Source organism: Aedes aegypti, chromosome 1 (assembly GCF_002204515.2).
Source record: "Aedes aegypti strain LVP_AGWG chromosome 1, AaegL5.0 Primary Assembly, whole genome shotgun sequence".
Classification (NCBI taxonomy): domain Eukaryota; kingdom Metazoa; phylum Arthropoda; class Insecta; order Diptera; family Culicidae; genus Aedes; species Aedes aegypti.
In genome coordinates, this window is record NC_035107.1 from 263,047,029 (window position 1) to 263,069,862 (window position 22,834).

Sequence of the window (22,834 nt, forward strand, 5' to 3'; positions counted from 1 at the left end):
CATATCATGCTCAGATGATCGAAAGATGGGATGAAATGCAATGCAACTTACAAGCGCTTCGATTTGGAATTTTCTTACCCTTCCGTCAGGCGCTCAAACAAAAGTTACACCAGCGCGCTGTATTTCGATCGGTTGAAATCGTGAACTTAAATCTGTAGCACCTGGGGATCATATGGGGATAGGTATGGCTTGAAAATCATAAGTTTACCAGAAACTAACAAAGAGCAGTGAGAAAGTGCAAGTGTTGTCTATCAGCTGTATATTCCTCGTTATTAATTTTTGGAAAGTGAAAAATGTTTTTCCGAAGCTGTTGAAATGGACAAAGTTCAATATTACGAATACAATTCTTTATGCTGTAACCCCTTCGGACTGGACGGCCACAAATCAGTAAGGACAAATCTATGATCGATCAGCCAAGGCCTCATCAGTAAGCTTCATACGAATGGAGTTCGGTGGATTACGGAAAAGATGAAAATTTGCGTGAAGTTCGACAAGTCATGATGAGTCTTGAGTCATGATTTTTAAACGAAAAGGCATGTATGGCAAATCTTTGCATTTTTTACAAAATTGACCATAGATCAGGAACTAAAGAAAAGTACATCCTAAAAGTTACCAGAATTGAAGTTTATAAAGTTTCTTTCTTAAAAATATTTTATTAAAAAATTTCCGCGAGTTTGGGCATAGATTTTCCAGCTTTTCTTTATGAATTTCCCCAACGGTGGAAAATTTTGTGGAAAACTTTTTCCAGTTCATATTTTTTTTGGATTTCTGAGAAAATTTGCTTAAATTTTCATAAAAAAACTCTGTTTCTACAATGTATCGTTCTTGAGTTATGATTTTTCAAAGAAAAGTCTTATATGGCACATCTGGACATTTTTCACAAAATTGGCCATAACTCAAAAACGAAAAAAAAGTGCATTCCAAAAATTTCAGTGATTAAAGCTTATAAAATTACCTTCTCGAAAATATTTTTTTGAAAATTTTCCACGAGTTCGGGCATAGTTTTTCCGGCTTTTCTTTACGAATTTTCGCAACGGTTGAAAATTTTGTGGAAAACTTTTTCTAGTTCATATTTTTTTTGGATTTTTGAGAAAATTTGCTTAAATTTTCATATAAAAACTTTGTTTCTACGATGCTTCGTTCTTGAGTTATGATTTTTCAAAGTAAGTAGTGTCAAGGGAAAACAAAAAATTTCCGGAAAAATAGGCGACCCTGAATTTTTCTCAATTTTTTTTTATTCATATATCCATGAGCCCTGCCTGTGGAAAAAGTTTCATGAAAATCTGAGACCCTTCGGCCCAAACCCGTACGGTAATAAAAAAAAAATCCCCACCTTTAAACGTGATTTTTTCGGAATGGTGTCTTCGGACGAAAATTTTCTTTAACTATAGCGCATATATTGGTGGTGAATATAAGTTCGTAACTTTGCCACAGGCGGTGCTGCGAAAATATGTTTTTGAAATGACTTTCTTTAAATATGGTGTCTTCGGCAAAGTTGTAGATAATTCAAATACAAATAACTTTGCCAAAGACACCTAGTGTCTATTTAGCCGCATTACCAAAATATGGGAGTATTTTATGAACGATCCCCTAAAACTAGTTTTTCTCGAATATCTTGAAAATGCGAAGTTTTCGGTAGCAACAATGTTCTACAAAATTGTGTAATCGGTCAAAATGAATCAACTTCCTAGAAGACACTAAAGGTTCTACAGAATAAGGTTCATGATTTCGGCCGATCTAAATACTGTGGTACGAACCCTCGTGAAAAAACAGAATCGGGTGTACCCTGAAACCCATTACTCCGAATGCCATGACCCCGATTTCCATTTTCCCGAATGTACCAATACCCCTGTTGCGACCCCTCGGTCGGCGCGACTCATCTAGACTATTGTTCTTAGCTGTACCATGATCCTACTTACTGGCGTTTAACTGATAGGTAGAGAAAAAGATTTGAAGCCGTCAAAATAGATGATTCGACAAAAAGGCTGTCTATATATTGTTGTTCTCGATAATTACTACTAAATTTGAAGTATCTTACATTTAGTTTTTACATATATCTTATTACAAGGTAATTGAGTGAATCATAGTAAACCAAACAACTTACATTAATTTCTAAATTTCCTTAAAGAATTGAATTGAACTTACTATATTAGTCGAACCAAAGGGTCGTATGAAATCACTATTTTTAGTAATCGTAAGTTTACCAACTAATTACACTATGAACCCAATCATTGAATGTTTAAACTTAGTAGGAGCCGAGCTAGGATTAAACTACGTGCTTGAAGTAATTTCGGGACTAAGAAAGGAGGAAAAAAGAACACGAAAGAACTAAACGTAAGTGGATTTGAGGCCAAAGTGAATTGGAAGTAATATATTTGTTCTTTCAGGAATTTTTTAATGTGCGAAATATACATTAGGAAATCGGAATCCCGTGGTCTCCTTTTCTTATCCCTAATCGTTGGTTGGTAGATCAACAGTTTAAAAAATTCGTTTATCCGGTTCCAACTGGACAATGCTTGGACGAACACCGATTAAGACGAGAAGCAATTCCGCGCCCCGAGATGGGCGGTCGACAGATGGGCCACGCAACGTCATCGGTGGTAATGATGGCAATCATCACTGCAAAGCTTGCGCCGACGAAGACAACACACAAATGGTCCAGTGCGATAGATGCGATGACTGGTTTCATTTTGAGTGCGTCGAAGTGAGTCAAGGTGTCGCCTCTCGCGACTGGCAGTGCTCTAAGTGCCTGTCTGTCGCAAAGGGAGGTAGAAAGAAGGCTTCTACAAAGGAACCATCTTCCGATCCAGCCGTGAGTACGTCAGTTCAAACAAACCCAGCAATAAGAGTAACATCAGTACCGCTAAACGTCGTTCCCCAAATCCCGACAACTCTACCCGTCTTGCCCAACGTTACAACAAGTGGTGACGTCAACGAGTCGATGATATCACACGTTCCCTCTAATATGATGTTTCCGCCTAGGTCTACCCACTCTTCACATCCATCAAACACTCATGTTACCGTCAGTACGTGTACCGTGTCAATGCTGATACCGCCGAGCATATTCAAACTCGCTGGCATTTCAGTACCACCACATTCGCTCCATACGTTCACGTCATCGAATCCATTAAGCCAACCGGCTGTTTATGCAGCTCCCAATGCCTTTCCTGGAATGGCGGATATTAGACAATGCTTTCCACCATCTTCAGATCCTCAGATAGTTCCAGCAGCAACCAACATCCCCTTGGCATCCAGCACTATCATTCCAACTACCGGCCATTCAGCTAGACAAACTTCGAACGAGCCGCTGAAGTCAACGTCTAACGCACCTCGAAACAACGCGAAGCAGGTTTTGGGGGAGACATCAAGTCAGCACTCAGAAGCTTCGAAGAGATCAACCAAGCAGAAACAACTTGAGTTAGAGTTGAAGATGCTGGACGAAGAAAGAAAATTGCAAGAAGAGGAGAATTTGAGAAAGCGCGAATATCTTCAAAAGCGGTACGCCATTCTTCTGGAGATTGCCAGTGAATCATCATCGGTCGCTGAAGTTGAAGACGAGAGAGTTGATGATCGTATAGATGAATGGATCAACAATGGTATGAATGTTGGACGCGCATCAGTGAATCAGGAGCCACTGCCACTAGAAATACAAGGTATAAACGTGGCAATGCAGCCGCCTTCCAACAATGTGCATCCGAGCTATATCCAGCCCATTTCAACCAGGACGTTTACTGGTCAGCATGAGAATGTTCCTCTGCGGCAACCCAGGATGCTGCCAACATCTTCGATGGAACGATGTTTTCAAATCCCAAGTAATGCACCGGCAGAACCCTTCCACCGACCTCAAGTCACCCATGCTAATATAGATCGCCCGAACATACGTCAGCAGCCAAGCCAACAACCGAGAAATGCAAGTTCACTCAACCTAGGTCGATCTTCGCTAAGGCATAACATGTATGAAGATGAAGAGGGAAACAATCTAACTCGAAGTCAGGTGGTCGCTCGACAAGCCGTGTCCCGTGAATTGCCGACATTCAGTGGGACTCCTGAGGAATGGCCACTGTTTTTCTCATCGTTCACGACTACTACTAACATGTGTGGGTATACTGCAGAAGAAAATCTCGTGCGGTTGCAGAAATGTCTCACCGGGAAAGCTTTCGAGTCCGTTAAGTGCATGCTAATGCATCCGATGAATGTCACCCAAATAATCTCGACTTTGAAAATGCGCTTTGGAAATCCAGAGGTCATTGTGCATAATTTGATGGCCAAAATCAGCTCAACACCGGCTCCCAAAGCCGATAAACTTGATACGATAATTGAATTTGCTCTTGCCGTCCAAAATTTATGTGCGACAATCGAGGCGTGCCAGCTGAATGAATACTCTTATAACGTTGCGCTTCTCCGAGAACTCGTTGATAAGTTACCAGCGTCCATCAAGTTAGATTGGGCTAGGTATCGACGCAACTTTTCATCCGTGAATCTCTCCATCTTCTCCAGCTGGCTATACGAGCTTGCAGAAGATATCTGCCCGCTGGCAAGCCTTCCTAATGATGCTAAAGCTCAGCGGCTAACAAAAAACCATCCAGCTTTTTTGAATGCTCATGCCGACGACATTGACATTGCGCCAAAAAATTCATCCCATCCATCCGTGGCTTTCCAGTCTAAACCAACAGACGCAATGTGTGTTGTGTGCAAAAGCAATTGCCCAAGCGTTGACAAGTGCCAGCGGTTCGAAGAACTTGGTTATAATGCAAAATGGGCCGTTGTCAAGGAGTTTGGATTGTGTCGCAAATGCCTAAAACATCATAAGGGTATATGTAAATCGCAAAAAGCATGTGGTAAGAATGGGTGTGAATATAAACACCACCAACTCCTACACAATAGTCAACGAAACGCAACAGCTCCTGTAAAGCCTGAGGTTAAATCAGAAGCAACCGATGAGAGTCGTGAATTGGTAGCCCCAAAAACATCCGAGAGCGAATGTAACATTCATCATCAGTTCACCAACAAGACCTTATTCCGGGTTATCCCTGTGGTTCTGTATGGACCCAAGAAAGCTATAAGAACGTTTGCTTTTCTGGATGACGGGTCTTCCTATACCTTGATGGGTGCGGCTCTTGCTGTGGAGTTGGAGATTGAAGGAAAACGTGAACCTCTTTGTCTCAAATGGACAGGAAACATGGGTCGTTTAGAAAACGAGTCAATAAAATTGAATGTTCAAATTTCGGGAAGTGGAACAAATCAAAGAAAGTACTGGCTGCAAGGAGTCCATACGGTTTCTGCTTTAGATCTCTTTCATCAATCCCTAGACGCACAGGAACTAGCGAACCAGTACGAGCATCTACGAGGAATTCCAGTTGAGTCTTATCAGAATGCACAGCCACGTTTACTGATAGGAGTTAAAAACGCGAATCTCAGCTATCCTTTGAAGGGGCGTGAAGGGAAGCAGAATGAACCCATAGCCACAAAACTCGCCTAGGATGGGTTTTGCATGGAGGCTCTGACGAGGATGATCTACTGTTAGCATATCACGGCGTGCAAGCCTGTTCTTGCATCGAGCATCAAGACGACTTGTTGGAACAGGCACTTAAAGACTATCTCTCATTAGAAGGACTCGGTGTTACGAAACCTGATAAACCACTTTTATCTTGCGAAGATCAAAGAGCCCTAGAGATTTTGAACAAGGTAGTCAAAACTGACAGTGGACATTATGAAACTCGGTTGCTCTGGAAAAATGACCAATTCCGTCTACCAAACCGGAAACCTGTTGCCTTGCGTCGATATCATTGCTTGGAATCTAGAATGAGAAGAGATCCATATCTGGCGTTGGCTCTTCGAGAGAAAATCGAAGACTATAAAGAAAAGGGTTATATACGAAAACTCTCGGAATCGGATCTGCAGGAGAAGATGCAACGCTTTTGGTACGTCCCTATTTTTCCTGTATTCAACGCAAACAAGCCAGGAAAATTGCGTATTGTCTGGGATTGCGCTGCAAAGACCGGAAATGTATCTTTAAATTCGATGCTGATCAAGGGCCCCGATCAATTAGTTCCTCTCAATAATGTCCTGTACAGATTTCGCGAGTATAAAATTGGAATCAGCGGTGACATAAGAGAAATGTTTCTCCAAGTAAAAATCGCAAAGGAAGATCAGAACTGTCAACTATTTCTGTGGAAGGATACTCCAGACGATGAAGCACCAAGTACCTTCGTATCGCAAGTAATGACGTTTGGCGCATGTTGTTCCCCGAGCAGTGCTCAGTTTATTAAAAACTTGAACGCGGGGAAATTTGTGGAACAATTTCCGAGAGCAGTCGAAGCCATCACAAAACAGCACTACGAGGACGATATGTTGGCCAGCGTAGAAAGCGAAGAGGAAGCCATCCGGTTAGCAGAAAACGTCCGAACAATACACGCTAATGCTGGCTTTGAAATTAGAAATTGGATTTCAAATTCATCCACCGTTCTCCAAGCTTTACACCAGGGAAAAACGGAACACAAAAGCCTACACGTTGGGTCGGATTCCTCCACTGCGGAAAAGGTTCTGGGCATGTGGTGGTGTACGGACACAGACAGTTTCACCTACAAACTCTCGCCGAAACATGACTCTGAGCTTTTGAACGGTGAGCGAAAGCCCGCCAAAAGGGAGGTATTACGAACACTCATGTCCATTTTCGATCCATTGGGTTTACTATCCAATGTACTCGTCCACCTCAAAATACTTTTTCAAGAAATTTGGCGATCCGCTATAAATTGGGATGATGAAATACCAGATAATCTCGATGAGAAATGGGAGCAATGGCTTCGCATTATCCCTCATTTACAAAACATTAGCATTCCTCGCTGCTACCGTACCTTAACGACCTTTGGAGCAGATACGAATGTTCAGCTACATACATTTGTAGATGCTAGTGAGATGGGCTACGCGGCGGTAGTATACTTACGGTTTCAACAAGGTAACTCGGTAGACTGCGCCATTGTCGGAGCTAAGTCTCGAGTAGCGCCTTTGAAATTCGTCTCTATTCCACGTCTTGAGCTACAAAGTGCTGTTCTTGGCAGCAGACTTGCCAACACAATAACTGAGGCACTGTCCTTTAGTATAAATGAACGAGTGTTTTGGACCGATGCACGGGACGTTTTATGTTGGCTACGCTCCGATCACCGTCAGTATACACAGTTCGTGGGTTGGCGAGTTAGCGAAATACTGGAAACAACTGACATTGCTATCTGGAGATTAGACTGGCCCTTAAACAAAAAAGTTGTAAAACTCAACGGGGCACCCTCTGGATATGAGCCTTAGGGTAAGAAAAACGCTCTCTCAAAATTTCAACTCAATTGGTTGCTTCACCAGCTGGCGCATTCGATTTGAGGTTTGTATGGGATATTCGTCTCAAATATATTGAAAATTGATCCTATGTTACTGTTTCGTTCCGTATACTAATTGCTCGCGTTCAAATAAGCCCAGAATGACAAATCAACTAGTTGATACCCTAATGAACATAATTGCAGAAGGTTGTATCTGGATTTGATCTCATTTTCATTACTCTTTCAGTTGTTGAAAATTATGCTTAGATCAGCACTCCCGTACAGTCACTTATATGCATGCGACATGTGCCTCAGCTCGCCCACGGTCATAGGTGGCTATGATGCGCTTAGTGGCTACCTCCAAGCTATGTTGAAGAAATACAAGCAGTGTTGCATGATCAGAGGCGCGTCCACGTTCGAAACCATGGGTAGGACAAACGTTGGAAAATATGTTGTGCACATTGAAGCTAAGAAAAATTTTGACCCTATGGAATCCTACACTGGAAATTTCAAGTTACCGTATTCAAAGGGCCCATACGCAAAGGGGTGTAAGTGACATTTTGGTCGGTTTTGAGTTGAGGAAATTCTTCTGTTTCCAAGCGTTCTAAAGATATTTTCAAGTGACTTATCCGCTCAATAGACGAAATAACATGATTGTTAGAATACTGGTTTGTTTTTATTTTTTGGCTCTCATACAATTTGTATGGAATGAAAAATTTCAGTTAAAGTTCGAAGTAGATTTTCTTAAAACTGAGTAATTTTTCATTGACACCACTTTGCTTCTAACCCCCTCATTTTCACGCCAGACTACGCAAGTGGCTTAAAGTAGGAAATTAGAGACCTATTGCCTGAAAAAAGAGACTTTAAAAGATTCAGAAAGAGGCTGTGAAGAGTCGTAACAGGAACCAAGAAAACAAAACGAAACCTATTAGAAGCCAGGAGTTCAGGCAGTTCCTTCTTGAAGAGTTTGATTCTTCAAAGCATCAGAGTAGGCATTTCAAGATCCAAGAACCTTTTGGAATTACGTGATTTTCCCCAGGAATTTCATCTGCAATTTATTAAGATAAAATGTTTATATGTTACTCCGAAAGTTTCCTAATGAGTTTGACTAGGGCATTTTGTTTTGGATGCCTCAAGAATTCAACCTAGATTTACCGAAAGAAAACCACAGAAACAGAATTTCTTCAGAGACTCATCAGAATTCCTCCTGAAATTCTTTGTGAATTTTTTCAAGAAAGTATCAATTCCTCTAAGATTTTATCCAATGATTAATCAACCTTTCTAGGGATTTCCTATAATACTGTCTTTGAAAGTTTATTTAAAATTTCAACTAGATTTCTCTAAAGATACCTTCAGCAATTCCCTCGAAGATTTCTTCTAAAGTTTCTTCAGAAATTCTTCTTGTCATACTTATATTTTCTCCAGGAAAATGCCAATGAATTATTTTGGAAGAATAAATCCGTGAAGAACTTTTAAAGAAAATTCTGAAGTTATCTCATATAAAACTAGTGGAAGTATTAGAGTCACTATCAATCATCAATGATCTCTGAAATAACTCCTGAACTCTTGAGTAAGTTGCAGAGGATTTCCTAGATAATTTGCTAAGATAAACTTAAAAACAAAATCAATCGAGTCTCGGGATAACACTTTGCAAAATTTTCTAAAGGAATTCCTCTATAGAAGTTTGTGCAGGAATGATCGGAGGAATTATTGGGAAAATTGGTATAGTATTAGCTGGTGTGAAAACTTAAATAAACTTTCAAAAGTTGCATGAGAATTTTTGGGAAAACTTTTTTTTAAATGTTTGGAAAAACTGCAGGAGTAATACTCGGATGAAATGCTGAAGAAATTTTTAAGTAAATAAATGTTTTTTTTCCAAAGAACCTCTAAGAAATTTGGGGTTTCTGGGATAAATTGTGGATGTATTCTTGAAGAAATCTACATGAACAGAAGAAATTCTTGCAGGCTTTCTTGAAAAAAAAAAACACACAGCGATTTTTCTTTCAAAAATTCGAAGATAAACCTTTGATGATTTCCTCAATTTTGTAGAAACCTGTGGAAATCTTAGAGAGATCTCCTAGAAATACAACTAGAGAACTCAGTTGAAGAGATAGTGAAAAACATATCTGGTGAAAACTCAATGATAGGAAATTACTGGAGGTAGTCGCAAGGAAGCCTGGAGCATATTCTGAAGAAATTCTTCTAAGCATCCTTCGTAAAATAAAATTTCTGGGAAAGTTAGTAGATAAGTCTCCAAAACAATTTTGAAAGAGATCCCTGAAAGAGACCCTGGAAAAATCTTATTAAAAATACTATGATAATTCCTGAAGCTATTCTTAGGGGAATCTGAGATAGAATTCATGCAAGCCTGGAGGACCCTTTATAGTCTCTGAAATTTCTCTGAAGCATAGTTTAATTTATTTTACAAGCTTTCTGCTGATCTTTTTTTTTAGCTAAATCGTGAGTAGGACAATCCTTTGAGTGTCCTATCCAGGTGTTTTTGTGCGTAGTACATGTCCTACCTGTCCTACCCACTTCCCGCGCCACTGTGCATGATATACTTCAGATAGTTAAAACACCAACTTTATTAATTTTGATCATGGTACAATCTTCTACAATATTCTTCGCTATTACATCAAGTATTGTTTTTGACATTCTGGGTCCAATTGAACGCAATCATCAGTTTTCCTGAACCAAACAGTACATGATGTGCTGTTGCTCATATGTTTGAGCTGACAATCCCATATTAACTTCAATTCAAATGCGCCAGCTCATGGAACGACCAAATGAGCTGAATTTTTCAGAAAGGCTTCGTCTAACCCCAAGAAATAATCCTGGGGGGTGCCCCGTGGAATCATACAACTTTATTTTTCTCCCATACTGAGCTGGGCCAGTCTACTGGAGATGGATTGGAACAAAAGACAATGTTGCTGATGAAGCAACGAAATTGAGACGTCCGCTTGATTTGAGCCGCCAAAGCAGGTGGTTCAGGGGTCCGGAGTTCTTGTGGCAATCAAAGGAAGTATGGCCATGTGAACCATTCAGCATCAACTCAACAAAAGAAGAACTTCGTGCAAATCTTTTGTATCATGAGGCGGCCTCAAAACCGCTGTTCAAGGCGGAGAATTTTTCGGACTGGAATCGTTTGTTGCGCACGGCCGCCACAGTGATCAGGTTCATCAGGAATATCCGACAAAAATCAGCGTCCAACGAGCGCAATACAGGACCATTTTCCAAGGATGAGCTGGTATATGCTGCAAGTCTTCTATATCGGCAGGCTCAAAGTGCATCATTCGCTGAAGAAATTAGTCTTTTGACCAACTCCGATGCCAGTAGGACCATACCTAAATCAAGTTCAATTTTCACCTTAAACCCGTTCCTGGACGAACTGCAAGTTTTGCGAATGCATGGACGTAAAAGTGCCTGTGAATATGCTAGCACCGATGCGATGAATCCCATAATACTTCCCAAAGATCATTACATATCTAAGCTTGTCGTACAGAATTACCATAAGCGATACCATCATCGCAATCATGAGACGGTTTTAAACGAACTACGTCAAGTGTTCAGGATTCCGCAACTACGAAGATTGTTCAGGAAAGTTATTGTTACCATTTTTTGCACGAAAACAGATTTTAATCGATTGCTTGCTTGTTTTTAATAAAGTGTCATACAGCGCCATCCATATCAGTGATAGAGCATAAGTGTCTTCGGAAGAAATTTCAAAAATGTCTCAATGGTCAACTTTGCAGAAGAAGGTATTTTGCTAGGATGCTCCTAACAAAAGTAAAACTGATCTTGATCACATTGTCACTTGCTGTGTTCCTAGATAAACAAATTCTTCAACAATTGCAAACACATCCCCATTGAACATCACCTCAGCACCAAGCCTTCTATGCCTACCTTTTTCTCTACCTGCAACCATGAATTTCGTTCTAATAAAATTAATATTCACTCATATCTTCGCTGTCTCTCTCTATTCTAGATTAGTATTTTAAACATTTTCTGAAAGTAATCTTTGTGGATGTCTACATCGATACTTCCAGTGAGTTTTTATGAATCTTCACAGACATTTATGTACATTGTTATCCATTATTTGCATGCATAATTCCTTTTGTCTGGTTGATTTTTTTGTCTGGTATGGTTTCATTTTATTGTATTTAATTTGTGTCTGATGGTATAAACTAATGGAAATAATTTATATATAAAAAATCAGAATATCAACACAAATCAGAAGCTTTCTAGAAACAATTTCAACAATATTGCAATACAAATGCAATTTTAAAACAGATGCATGAAGTGAAAAGTGTTGAATTGATGAAATAGGTATATTTCTAAAACGCCTTCACCAATAATGTTAAATTAAATTAAATTAATCGCCAATAATGTCAGATGATTCCACCCCATAACCCTGAATTGCATTTCACCAAACAACACATAATCTCGAATTTCATAATCGCGGGGTAATGTTATTCAGAGCAAGGGTTATGGCACATTCGGGGTAGAGGCATTCGGGTTGATGCCATTTGGGGAGATCAGAAAAGTTATTTTGTGCCAGAAGCACCTTAGTTCTCAAATACAATTATTTTACTTTTCATTTTTCAAAATAATGGCATTCTTCCCCTCTCTCCCTTTATTTTATTTCTCCAAACGTAGCGTTCACATCCGAAAGCCTTTCTTTTGCTCAACTTTCCACAAGCCTTCAGGAAGCTTTTCGCCTCGCTCGCCCCACTGTAAAGCTTCACTGCATCGCACGCACAAAAGCACCGAACCCAATCCTACCCACCACCAGAAAAAAAAGCTCACCTGTTGATTTCTCCTCGAAGAAAGTTCGCTCATCGTTGTGTCCGTTGCTGGCGGGATCCATCACAAACTCCAACACCCCATTGGCTCCCAGCGTGGGTCCAATCTTCAGCTTCAACCCTGGATAGATGATGCCCATGTCCCACATGAGTTGCCGCTGGGAAATGACAGCGCCGGCGTTTTCCAGTATTCCTCTGAAAATAATCAAAGCGGGAAGGGAATAATTTTAACGCTTTGGTGTTGGGACTGATCAATTGTGATGATTATGATGATTATCGTCAGACTAACGAATCGTAATTGGTAGAGTGGTTTCTCGGTTGGGAAGCAGTTAATGAATCGACGACAAAATGGTGTGGAATAGGGTGCGGGTCATTTTTCGGAGGTTTTTTAAACTCAAATTTCGTAAACTCTATTGAAAGCAAATCACACAAAAAAATCTTCAAAGTTTGACCACAAATGCAGATTATAAACTATGATCTTAATTCAAATTCCCGTAACTATGTTATTTTCCAACAAAGTTCGGCACATTTTATCGACTTCAAAGCACTTGTTGATAAAAATTAGAAGAAAAATATGTAGGGTGCCGAAATAAACAAAGGGCAAAATGTATTTCTGCTTTTTTTCGTTCCCTTATTATTTTTCGGCATTTGAAGCAAAATGTTGCTCCATAAATTTATTTAAAACCAATTCTAAACTTATCCAATTAAATACTTTTATCGGACTGCCAACAAAAACAGTGGAGTTTTGCGAATAAAATAAAATTTTCATTAAATACAAACCAATTCATGCCAATCATATGCATTTAAAGTACAAGGTAAAAAGTGTCTCAAATACAAATTAAAAAGTTTCTCAATCTTCACACCTAGAATTTTAAAATTCAAACTTTATATCCAAAATCCAAAATCCAAAATCCAAAATCCAAAATCCAAAATCCAAAATCCAAAATCCAAAATCCAAAATCCAAAATCCAAAATCCAAATCCAAAATCCAAAATCCAAAATCCAAAATCCAAAATCCAAAATCCAAAATCCAAAAACCAATATCCAAAATCCAAAATCCAAAATCCAAAATCCAAAATCCAAATCCAAATCCAAAATCCAAAATCCAAAATCCAAAATCCAAAATCCAAAATCCAAAATCCAAATCCAAAATCCAAAATCCAAAATCCAAAATCCAAAATCCAAAATCCAAAATCCAAAATCCAAAATCCAAATCCAAAATCCAAAATCCAAAATCCAAAATCCAAAATCCAAAATCCAAAATCCAAAATCCAAAATCCAAAATCCAAAATCCAAAATCCAAAATCCAAAATCCAAAATCCAAAATCCAAAATCCAAAATCCAAAATCCAAAATCCAAAATCCAAAATCCAAAATCCAAAATCCAAAATCCAAAATCCAAAATCCAAAATCCAAAATCCAAAATCCAAAATCCAAAATCCAAAATCCAAAATCCAAAATCCAAAATCCAAAATCCAAAATCCAAAATCCAAAATCCAAAATCCAAAATCCAAAATCCAAAATCCAAAATCCAAAATCCAAAATCCAAAATCCAAAATCCAAAATCCAAAATCCAAAATCCAAAATCCAAAATCCAAAATCCAAAATCCAAAATCCAAAATCCAAAATCCAAAATCCAAAATCCAAAATCCAAAATCCAAAATCCAAAATCCAAAATCCAAAATCCAAAATCCAAAATCCAAAATCCAAAATCCAAAATCCAAAATCCAAAATCCAAAATCCAAAATCCAAAATCCAAAATCCAAAATCCAAAATCCAAAATCCAAAATCCAAAATCCAAAATCCAAAATCCAAAATCCAAAATCCAAAATCCAAAATCCAAAATCCAAAATCCAAAATCCAAAATCCAAAATCCAAAATCCAAAATCCAAAATCCAAAATCCAAAATCCAAAATCCAAAATCCAAAATCCAAAATCCAAAATCCAAAATCCAAATCCAAAATCCAAAATCCAAAATCCAAAATCCAAAATCCAAAATCCAAAATCCAAAATCCAAAATCCAAAATCCAAAATCCAAAATCCAAAATCCAAAATCCAAAATCCAAAATCCAAAATCCAAAATCCAAAATCCAAAATCCAAAATCCAAAATCCAAAATCCAAAATCCAAAATCCAAAATCCAAAATCCAAAATCCAAAATCCAAAATCCAATCCAAAATCCAAAATCCAAAATCCAAAATCCAAAATCCAAAATCCAAAATCCAGAATCGAAAATCGAAAATCCATTTATAAAAATTTTTTTTTTTTAGCTCAATTATGGGTTTTTTTTTCTTAATGAGATTTCAGCTCAGAAAAACACACAATTGTTTCATTTTGAGAACTTTAAAAAATAATAAGCCGTACCCTACTGCACGATGATGAAACTGAAATGTCGTCCGGTTACGGAACAATTACTTTCGCGAGTGACGAGGCGCTAATGGATCATAATCGTGTGACATAACTGTGACCGAGTTAATTTTGTGGGAAATCATAATGGAACCGAATCAATGATGGGTTTCCCGCTTTGTTGTGGTGGTAATCGTGTAATCGTAAAATGTATGGTCTTGACCTATCATAATGGAACGTGCCTTTTTTTTCTCTCTCGCGGTAGAAGAAAGCGGGATTCCTTTTTACCGCTCCAGCAACAATCGAATGTTGGCTTTTCCCATATCTAAGCAAGATTCGAGCAAACAACAGATGAGAAGGCAAGGGGAAGATAGCCAGCTGTGAGAATGGTTTTCTTGAGAAAATTGTCTGCTCAATTTTGTCGATGGGCTCGGAACGGAAAATAATTGTAACAATGTTCAGAGCTTTAGGTAAATGAGATGTGAACCATGTGATGAATCTTCCCCTAAAAGCTTATCATAATTTTTTTTTTTTTTGGCTCATCGTTCACTGCAGACTACACTCCTCTAATATTTAAAAACCCTTGTTTTTCAGAACCATTTGATGTAGGAATAAGCAAAAGCCGATAAACAATTCGGATTCTCTAATGAGGGGGAATCGCGTGCCGAAATTCGCGAGGTGGGTTATCCCGAGCGGAAATGTACAATGAATTTCGTAAACGATCTAATGATGAGAAAAATTGAGATCTGGGTTTCCATGCTGGTGGAGTCGGTATAGAAAAAGGAGAGTTTTTGTTTTGGAAATAATTTCATTCCTCCTCCACATCAATCTACTCATGGCTCATTTGAATAATTATTCTAAATGAAAGCATGCATTTTATAACCCAAATTCACTTCTTTTGCTTGAATCGTGTTGAAGCTAATTTAGGTAAATATTTTCGCCCAACGTTCATGTGGTCAACAGTACCCAAGTCACAGTTATTCCTTTAGTTATTCTACTAGAAGCTCAGTATATTCTGTGTTTGTTGTTAGTGAGCTGAGTTAGTTCGTCGGTCTACACCATCAAACCGAATTGAACAATGTGTACGTAAATTCTCATGAATGTACTGGTAGTTCAAATAGTAGATCAAAACGTATATAAGCTACAGCAGGGGTTCTCAACCGGTGGTCCGCGGACCCCTAGGGGGCCGTAAAGAGTTCTCAGGGGGTCCGCGAAGCCATTGATCTGTGAAGTATTTTTAAATTGAAACCTATTTTGTTTGTTTCAACTGTGAAAATACTGGGAAATATCTGCAATGTGATCCTGTCAGTTAAAAAAATATTGCATGCTTTCTTGCATCTTGAAAGTGAAATTGAAAACAAGATCGCTCAGCTTACATGATTCCACGCTGAATATTCTGCCAAAAATAATGCACATGGATGGATCGACGGCTTTCCGTGTGCATTTTTTATTATTGAATTTTCAGCGGGAAAATCATGTAAACCGAGCCGTTTTGCAAGCAACATTCTTTGAGAGAAGACGTTTCGCGTTCAATATTAAGGAATTTGGTAACAATGTTGGATATAATAGATGTGTTTATAGGTTTTATCATTGAAGAATACATGAGAGATGGCATTGCATGATTGAAACTAAAAAAACGTTACGTGTAAATCTAAGATTTTTTTTGGTGTGTATGTATTTTAAACGAATATCACACAAACTTCAAACTGAATGCGCCAGCTGGTGGAGCAACCAATCGAGTTCAAATTGATAGAGAGCTTCTTTCTTACCTAACACATATCTAAGGGGTGCCCCGTTGAGTTTTACAACTGTTTTAACCCGTTAACGCCCAAGGTATCTCACAATTGGAATTCTGCTCCGTTTTTGTTATTCATAGTCGTATTCCCATAAGTTAAACCTTATTTCACCAAATCTCAAGTCTATGGTGGGGATCCAAAAAAAATCTTGAAAGTGTGTCGTCCATATCTAGTTGTTCTATAAGTTTATATTTGAGATTAATCAAATATATTTTCATGCTCTTCGACCCATTACGATGTAAACAAGTTGAAAAAACTGCAGGTGAGGGGTAATTCATAAATTACGTCACGTACAGAAGAGGAAGGAGGAGGTTACAAGGAAGCGTGACTAGTAGTCACTGACTACCCATATAAAAATTGAAATCCATAAAAAAAGTGTGATATAGAGGAAAATTGAGGAGGATGAATATGGCAAAACATTGCGTGACGTAAGTTATGGACGTACCCTGATAAAGAAATTGCAGCATAAATAATGAAAATTCCAGAGGCGAAAGATGCATGCCAGAACTAAATCATTTAGTGACTTCAATTCAATTTTCTGCTCTACCACGTAAGTAAGATACAGACATACATACATTTCCATACATGTACATGTACAATTATGCACACTTACACCCTTTATACCAAAAAAAAAAAACAAAATAAAATTTTAAGTCAAATATTTTGATTATAAAAAAAACCTACAGATGTTTCAGAACAGTCTTCAAAAATATTCTATAAAACTTGCCAACTGATAATGAAAACAAAACTATCAAAATATTTTTTCTGGGTCAAGTTATTAGTATACAATGTGGATCGGATCTGACAACGATCGAAATATATATTTGGCAATATCAGAATTTCGTTAGTGCTAATCAAAAGTTAGTCCAAAGACAGTCAAATATTGGACACCAATTATTACATGCTTTACAGACGTGAATATTTGAAGCCAACATTATTCGTCTATAACGTTGAAGTTACTGTATCACTGATGCATATGGTCTCATCCACCGATAGAACCGAATCCACGCGGTGGTCCAAGGTTTTTGACACTAGAGCGGGCCAGAATACCTGGGGAGCATACGGAAGCGTGCCTGCTAAAATGTCACAATTCTTGGACCAAGTGAGTTCAGCAAGGGAGGCTCTTCACTGCTACCTCAATGTGTCGCTGGTTCTAAAAAGTAAACAACCATACAAAATTACGACCAACAATGGTCAAAGCATAACCAATTTTCTCCAAAACATTCATTTTGGAAATTTAGTAGAATTTTCTGATTTAATTGGCAACAACGCACTGCAGTATCGCGTAGTAAATAACTGCTCGCAAACAATATCTTTCAAGGACATTTATTACCAGTAATTTTGCGAATAATAATTTTTACTTTTCCACGTTAAGCCATAAAACTGGTTCTGGACTTAAGTTGGCGGCTATTCAATTTTACTCTCATTTGACAGCCGCCCTTCACCCTTGGAGTTCAGTTCATGGATGGTTAAGTCAATTTGCCGGTTTTTTCATTCTTCACTTCCTTCAAAAAATCATTTTCCTCATTCGACGGCTAGAAAACATGGGTTTTCATTTTTTAGCCTCCATTTATTGTCATGGTTCATCTAAAAATGTAAACAGCATTGTATCCGAAATAAGCGATTGTTGCTCGAATCAATAGTAAGTGTTGTTTTGATCTAGGCAGACCAATTTCTTATTGATTTTTTCCTTGATGTTTCGCACATAAAAGCAATTCCCAGCTAATATGTTTTTTTTTTGCGAAAATATCTCTTTTAGTTGATCATCGTTTTCGAAGATACCCAATTTTTCATCACTGGACTTCAATATAGGCGAATAAAATATTTGCCGACTAGCGCCATCATGAGAATGACTTCCGAACTAAGAAGGTTTAAGACGAATAGCTTTCTTTGGATTTTATCAGTGGACTGATATATATAAATGTGTGCCCATTAGTGCCATTTAGGTGATTTCCGAAGTGATAAGTTTCCAGGCCAATAGGTCTCATTTAGTTCTTCAACTTTGTCAAAAACACTAACTTTGTATCCAATCACTGGATTGAGATAGGGCGTCTGTACCAGTGATAGTGGCAATAGTAACGGGTTGAGGAATAAAAAATCGCCAGGCAATAACGGAAGCTCGTTTTCCATATCTGAATACGTCATACGAAAGCTTTTCGATTCTATTTTACGTAAAAAATAATCTTAGAAGGATAAAATCATTGAATCTTTCAAAAAAGCATTTCCTCCATTACTGGAACATGTTCCAGTAATAGTGGTATTTGATAACATCTGTTCCTATAATAGTGGTTTACATTGATTTCCCATTTAAACCCACTATTATAGGAACGTCCCACTATTATTGGTGCAAAGGAGCAAAAAAGTTAAGGTTTTTAATTGTTTTCTATAATTTTCTTATTAATTTTCAAACAAATTTTATACACATTCATATCAATTTCACAAGGGCCATGTTAGAAAAATACGCATAAAAATAAAAATTGCCAATAACACGCTTGAAACCGCACTACCACTATTATTAGTACACACACTACCACTGGATCAGCCACCCTATAAGCAAATAATATGTTTGTCTACTAGTGCCACCTTGGGAGAGTTTTCCAAACTACAATGTTTCTGGGCGAATAGATCCCATTTAGTTGAACACTTTTGTCGAAGACACCAAATTCGAATCTCATCGCTGGACTGAGATATAAAAATAAAATAAAATATTTGACCACTAGCGCCACCTTGTGAGTGTTTTGCGAACTAATAAGGTTTTAGGATTCATTTATTTGATCAACATTGTCCAAGACACACACTATGTATCTAATCACTTGACTGAGATATTAACAAATAAAATCTTTGCCCACTAGCACCATCTTGTGAGTGTTATAAGGTTAAGAATCATTCAGTTGTTCAATTTTGTCGAAGACACCAATTTTGTATCAACATTGCGGAAGACAGTTTTCTCCTAAACCTCTTTATTTTCAAGATATTTGCACTACAAGTACTGTCCTATTTATAGGACGCTGGGCGTTCGGGGCTTCTGTCCTATTTTTAGGACGCTGGGCGGATATGGGTTAAGGGCCAGTCTATTGCTTACATGTTGCATACATCTGGGCGTTTGTTCAATAATGATTTACATGCTAATGCGAAAAATGTACATTTGTAAGGTTCCAATGTGTGCGTAACTTCAATGTGGCATTACGTTAGGAAACGCTGTAGGCCTCGCCGATATCGGACGCGTTTTCATCTGAGAGAGACTCGCGAAGAGGAAAAATATCAACGTCATATGCAGCCCAGTTTCCCCTCTCACGAAACGTCAAATGCAGCCCACCGTTTTTATGGTTGAAAAAGTGAAAAGTATTGTGTTCAAAGTGAATTGTTATTAAAAACCTCAGTCAGCGGAGCAGTTTTTTCCAAAGTTGCTGATAAATCTAAGCAGAAGATTAATTATTTCTAATGTCTGCTACGTTTGCTGGCATGAAATTACACTCAAACGGCTATTTATGATTCGATGTGATGCAAACTCAATCATTTTTTGCTGGGAGGTTCATGTGAGGGTTTGAACGGCTTGCGCATAATTGTTATAAACAAAAAGTGGAATAAGAAAAAAACTCAGCAATCACAGAAAAAGAAGACCGTCTTCGCGAGTCTCGTCTGAGGTTTTCATGTGCTTGTCACGTTTTTCCGCTCTCGCGTGATATTTTCCCGCGATTTGGATTGTGAATTCTGTGAAGACTGGTTTCAAATACAGTCACCCCACAGTTATGGATCAGCTAAGGGTCATTTTTTAGAATAAAATTCGATTACAAATCATGGTGACCTAGTACAAAACAAAAATACCCGCCTGGTAATGCCGAATATGGTTGTTTTCCAGAATACACATAAAAATTCGCATTTATTTACGAAAAAGTGTCGATTTCGATAGAAATTTCAAACGTTGTCCATCCCACAGATGTGGATCAGTGGAACAGGAGAGTCCTTATTATGGATCAAATCGACTCATATTATGGATCAGAACACTATAAAAGCAATTTATCTGTGAAGTAAACGAATGGTGTGTTAGTGAAAGTATACGTTTCGGCGTTTCTTTCGGAATCGTCTTATTGCTGATTCATAACTGTGGTACGGGTTTCAATGCCCCACAGTTATGAATCAACGATTCTATGAATAGGGATAACATTTAATTTCATACGGACGAATAAAATATGCTAGAAGATATTGCGATTGATTGCAATGCTGTACAGATTTATAGTTCACGTAGATAAAATGTGTTCTGCGTAATTGCAAGTCTATTTGATGAGATATTCTCCGTTTAAGCCAACTTTGATCCATATCTGTGTGCTATCCATAACTGTGGGGTGACTGTACTTCTGTCAAATCTGAAATTTCCCGTTTGGGCTGTGTGTTACGAACATCGGATATGGTTTATGAAAATGATAGTGGAAGATATTTATTTGCATTTAGTGGAATGTTTTACTGGATTCTACCCCATTACCCCGAATGCCATTAAACTGAACGCCATTACCCCGAATTCCAAAACCCCGAACGTCCCATCACCCTGAATGACATTACCCCGAATTCCAATATCGCGGGGAAATGTCATCAATATCATCATGTCATGATAATTGTAAATTCGGGGAAATTACATTCGGGGTGATGGAATTCGGGGTAATGGTACATTCGGGGTAATGGAATTCGGGGTGATGGCAATCGGGGAAATGGCATTCGGGGTAATGGGGTAGAATCATTTTACTGGTGTTGTGATTGTGAGCAGGATTTTAACAAGTCTGAGAGGAAACATTTTTTTCCAGAGATAGCAAGCAGCAAATAATTTCAGAAAATCAATCCGGTGGGTCTGTTCCATTATAACAAGAACCGCATTTATTTTACTTTGTAGTTGTACTTTCTGTTTTTGCGTTAGCATAATGAAGGAAAACAATTGCTCCAACGAGAGATGGAATTGGTATGAATCAAGTTCGGTTTCGCGTGCATGATTCATCGGTTTTCTTGTCGGCTTGCATGTCGTGTGTTGTTTCAACCGGTCGTTTGTCGCGGAATGAGACGTTCGTAGTAGTCGATTTCTTTTTTTCGGTTTGTGCGTTTTTTTTTCGGTTTGTGCGTTCGTTGCTCCTACGGGGGCTAGTTCCGCCGCTAGCTCCGTCAATGATCAATCGGTCGCTTGTCGCGGAGTTGGCCATGCAGAGTGGCATTTTTTCCTAAGCGTTCGGTTCATTCGTTGTAGGCAGTTTTTTTCCTGCCGCTTGTGTAGCGTTTTTTTATTTTTGAAATTGATGACCATGGAGCGATCGGTTCTGCTTTTTACCGAACAGAATGTCACTACCGTTGGTCGCGCGCTCATATCTTTAATTTATTTATTTATTTTTTTACGGGAAACACTATTGTTCATACTGTAAATAACGCATTATTGCATTCTTTTGTTTGCCGTCATTCAATAGATAAAATCAAAAACAGTTAAACATCAAATGCTCTGTGTCCATCGCCAGCTTTTCAGGCGAATCCTCACCTGACACCTTTTTCAACCCCAAAACTCCGTTGCACTTAGGAGGGCGTCGCTTAGACGGTGGCCTCTCATTAAGTAAGTGTAACATCAACATTTCCTTCCCCTATCTATCATTCTAGATGAAACTATTAACGAAAAAAACATGATATTGCTAGTATTCAATCTACGAAGTATACCGTATCTACACTAACGCTAACTTCAACGAGGCATTACGTTAGGTAGAATTTAAATTCAAACGGCTGTTTTGGTGTTTTGAAATAAGAGTGGGCGTTTTGCCACCACGGGTTGATTTCTAGAAACCTCTTTGAAACCCGAGCAAGTGAAAAGAGCTTAATAATAGCAAATTTTCATATGGATAACTAAAAGTGATATTGACTTGATAAGTATGTACAGTGGCTCAATTTCATTTTCGTACGGGGCACTGTTTTCATATCAAGTTGGTATAAAACTATTAAATGGTGCATGGACTTCGATATACTTTATCAATAATTAAGGTTATAGGTGTCATCTATTGTTTGGCAATGACAAACTGTATTCATTTGCTTAAATCTTTGGAATAATGGAAAAGTATTGAGATTGTGTCTATAATTGACCCAATTCCATATTCGTACACCTAACAAAAAAGAAACATACAGCATTCAAATCTAATTTTTAATGAACTAGATGAATACTTAAGCTCTTCGTTGTGTTGTTCAGATGCAGTAGAATACATTTGGAAAATTTATAAACGGATATATTTGAAACTTAAGTAAATTTAAGAAAAATACCAGTTTTCCCATGTTTTTTGCTAAAATATTCGGTAAGTCGAACAATAAATTGCATTTTTTTCATCATCACTTCCTTAAGAATGATAATTGCGAATATTGCACAAGTTTCAAAAAATTATAATCAGTTTTAGAGTAGCTAAGAGTGGATATCGACAACTTATACTTTTGAATCTTAGGTAATAAAATATTTATAACAAATCCAAAACCAAAAATTTTAGTCAATTCCTTTATGTTTGGCTCCTAAATGTATATACATGATCCATAGTTAATGTTCCTATCAAAACATTGCGTAATTATCATTTTTAATTTACATTT

At 38.0% G+C, this 22,834-nt stretch overlaps 1 protein-coding gene across 1 annotated transcript in view; it reads right to left on the bottom strand.

The window, feature by feature from the left end:
- LOC5564494 overlaps positions 1-22,834 on the bottom strand; it is a 48,078-nt gene that overhangs the window by 18,316 nt on the left and 6,928 nt on the right. The window contains exon 2 of the mRNA XM_021838626.1: positions 12,111-12,301. Within this exon, the coding sequence (XP_021694318.1) occupies positions 12,111-12,301 (191 nt within the window). The remainder of the gene's footprint in view (positions 1-12,110; positions 12,302-22,834) is intronic.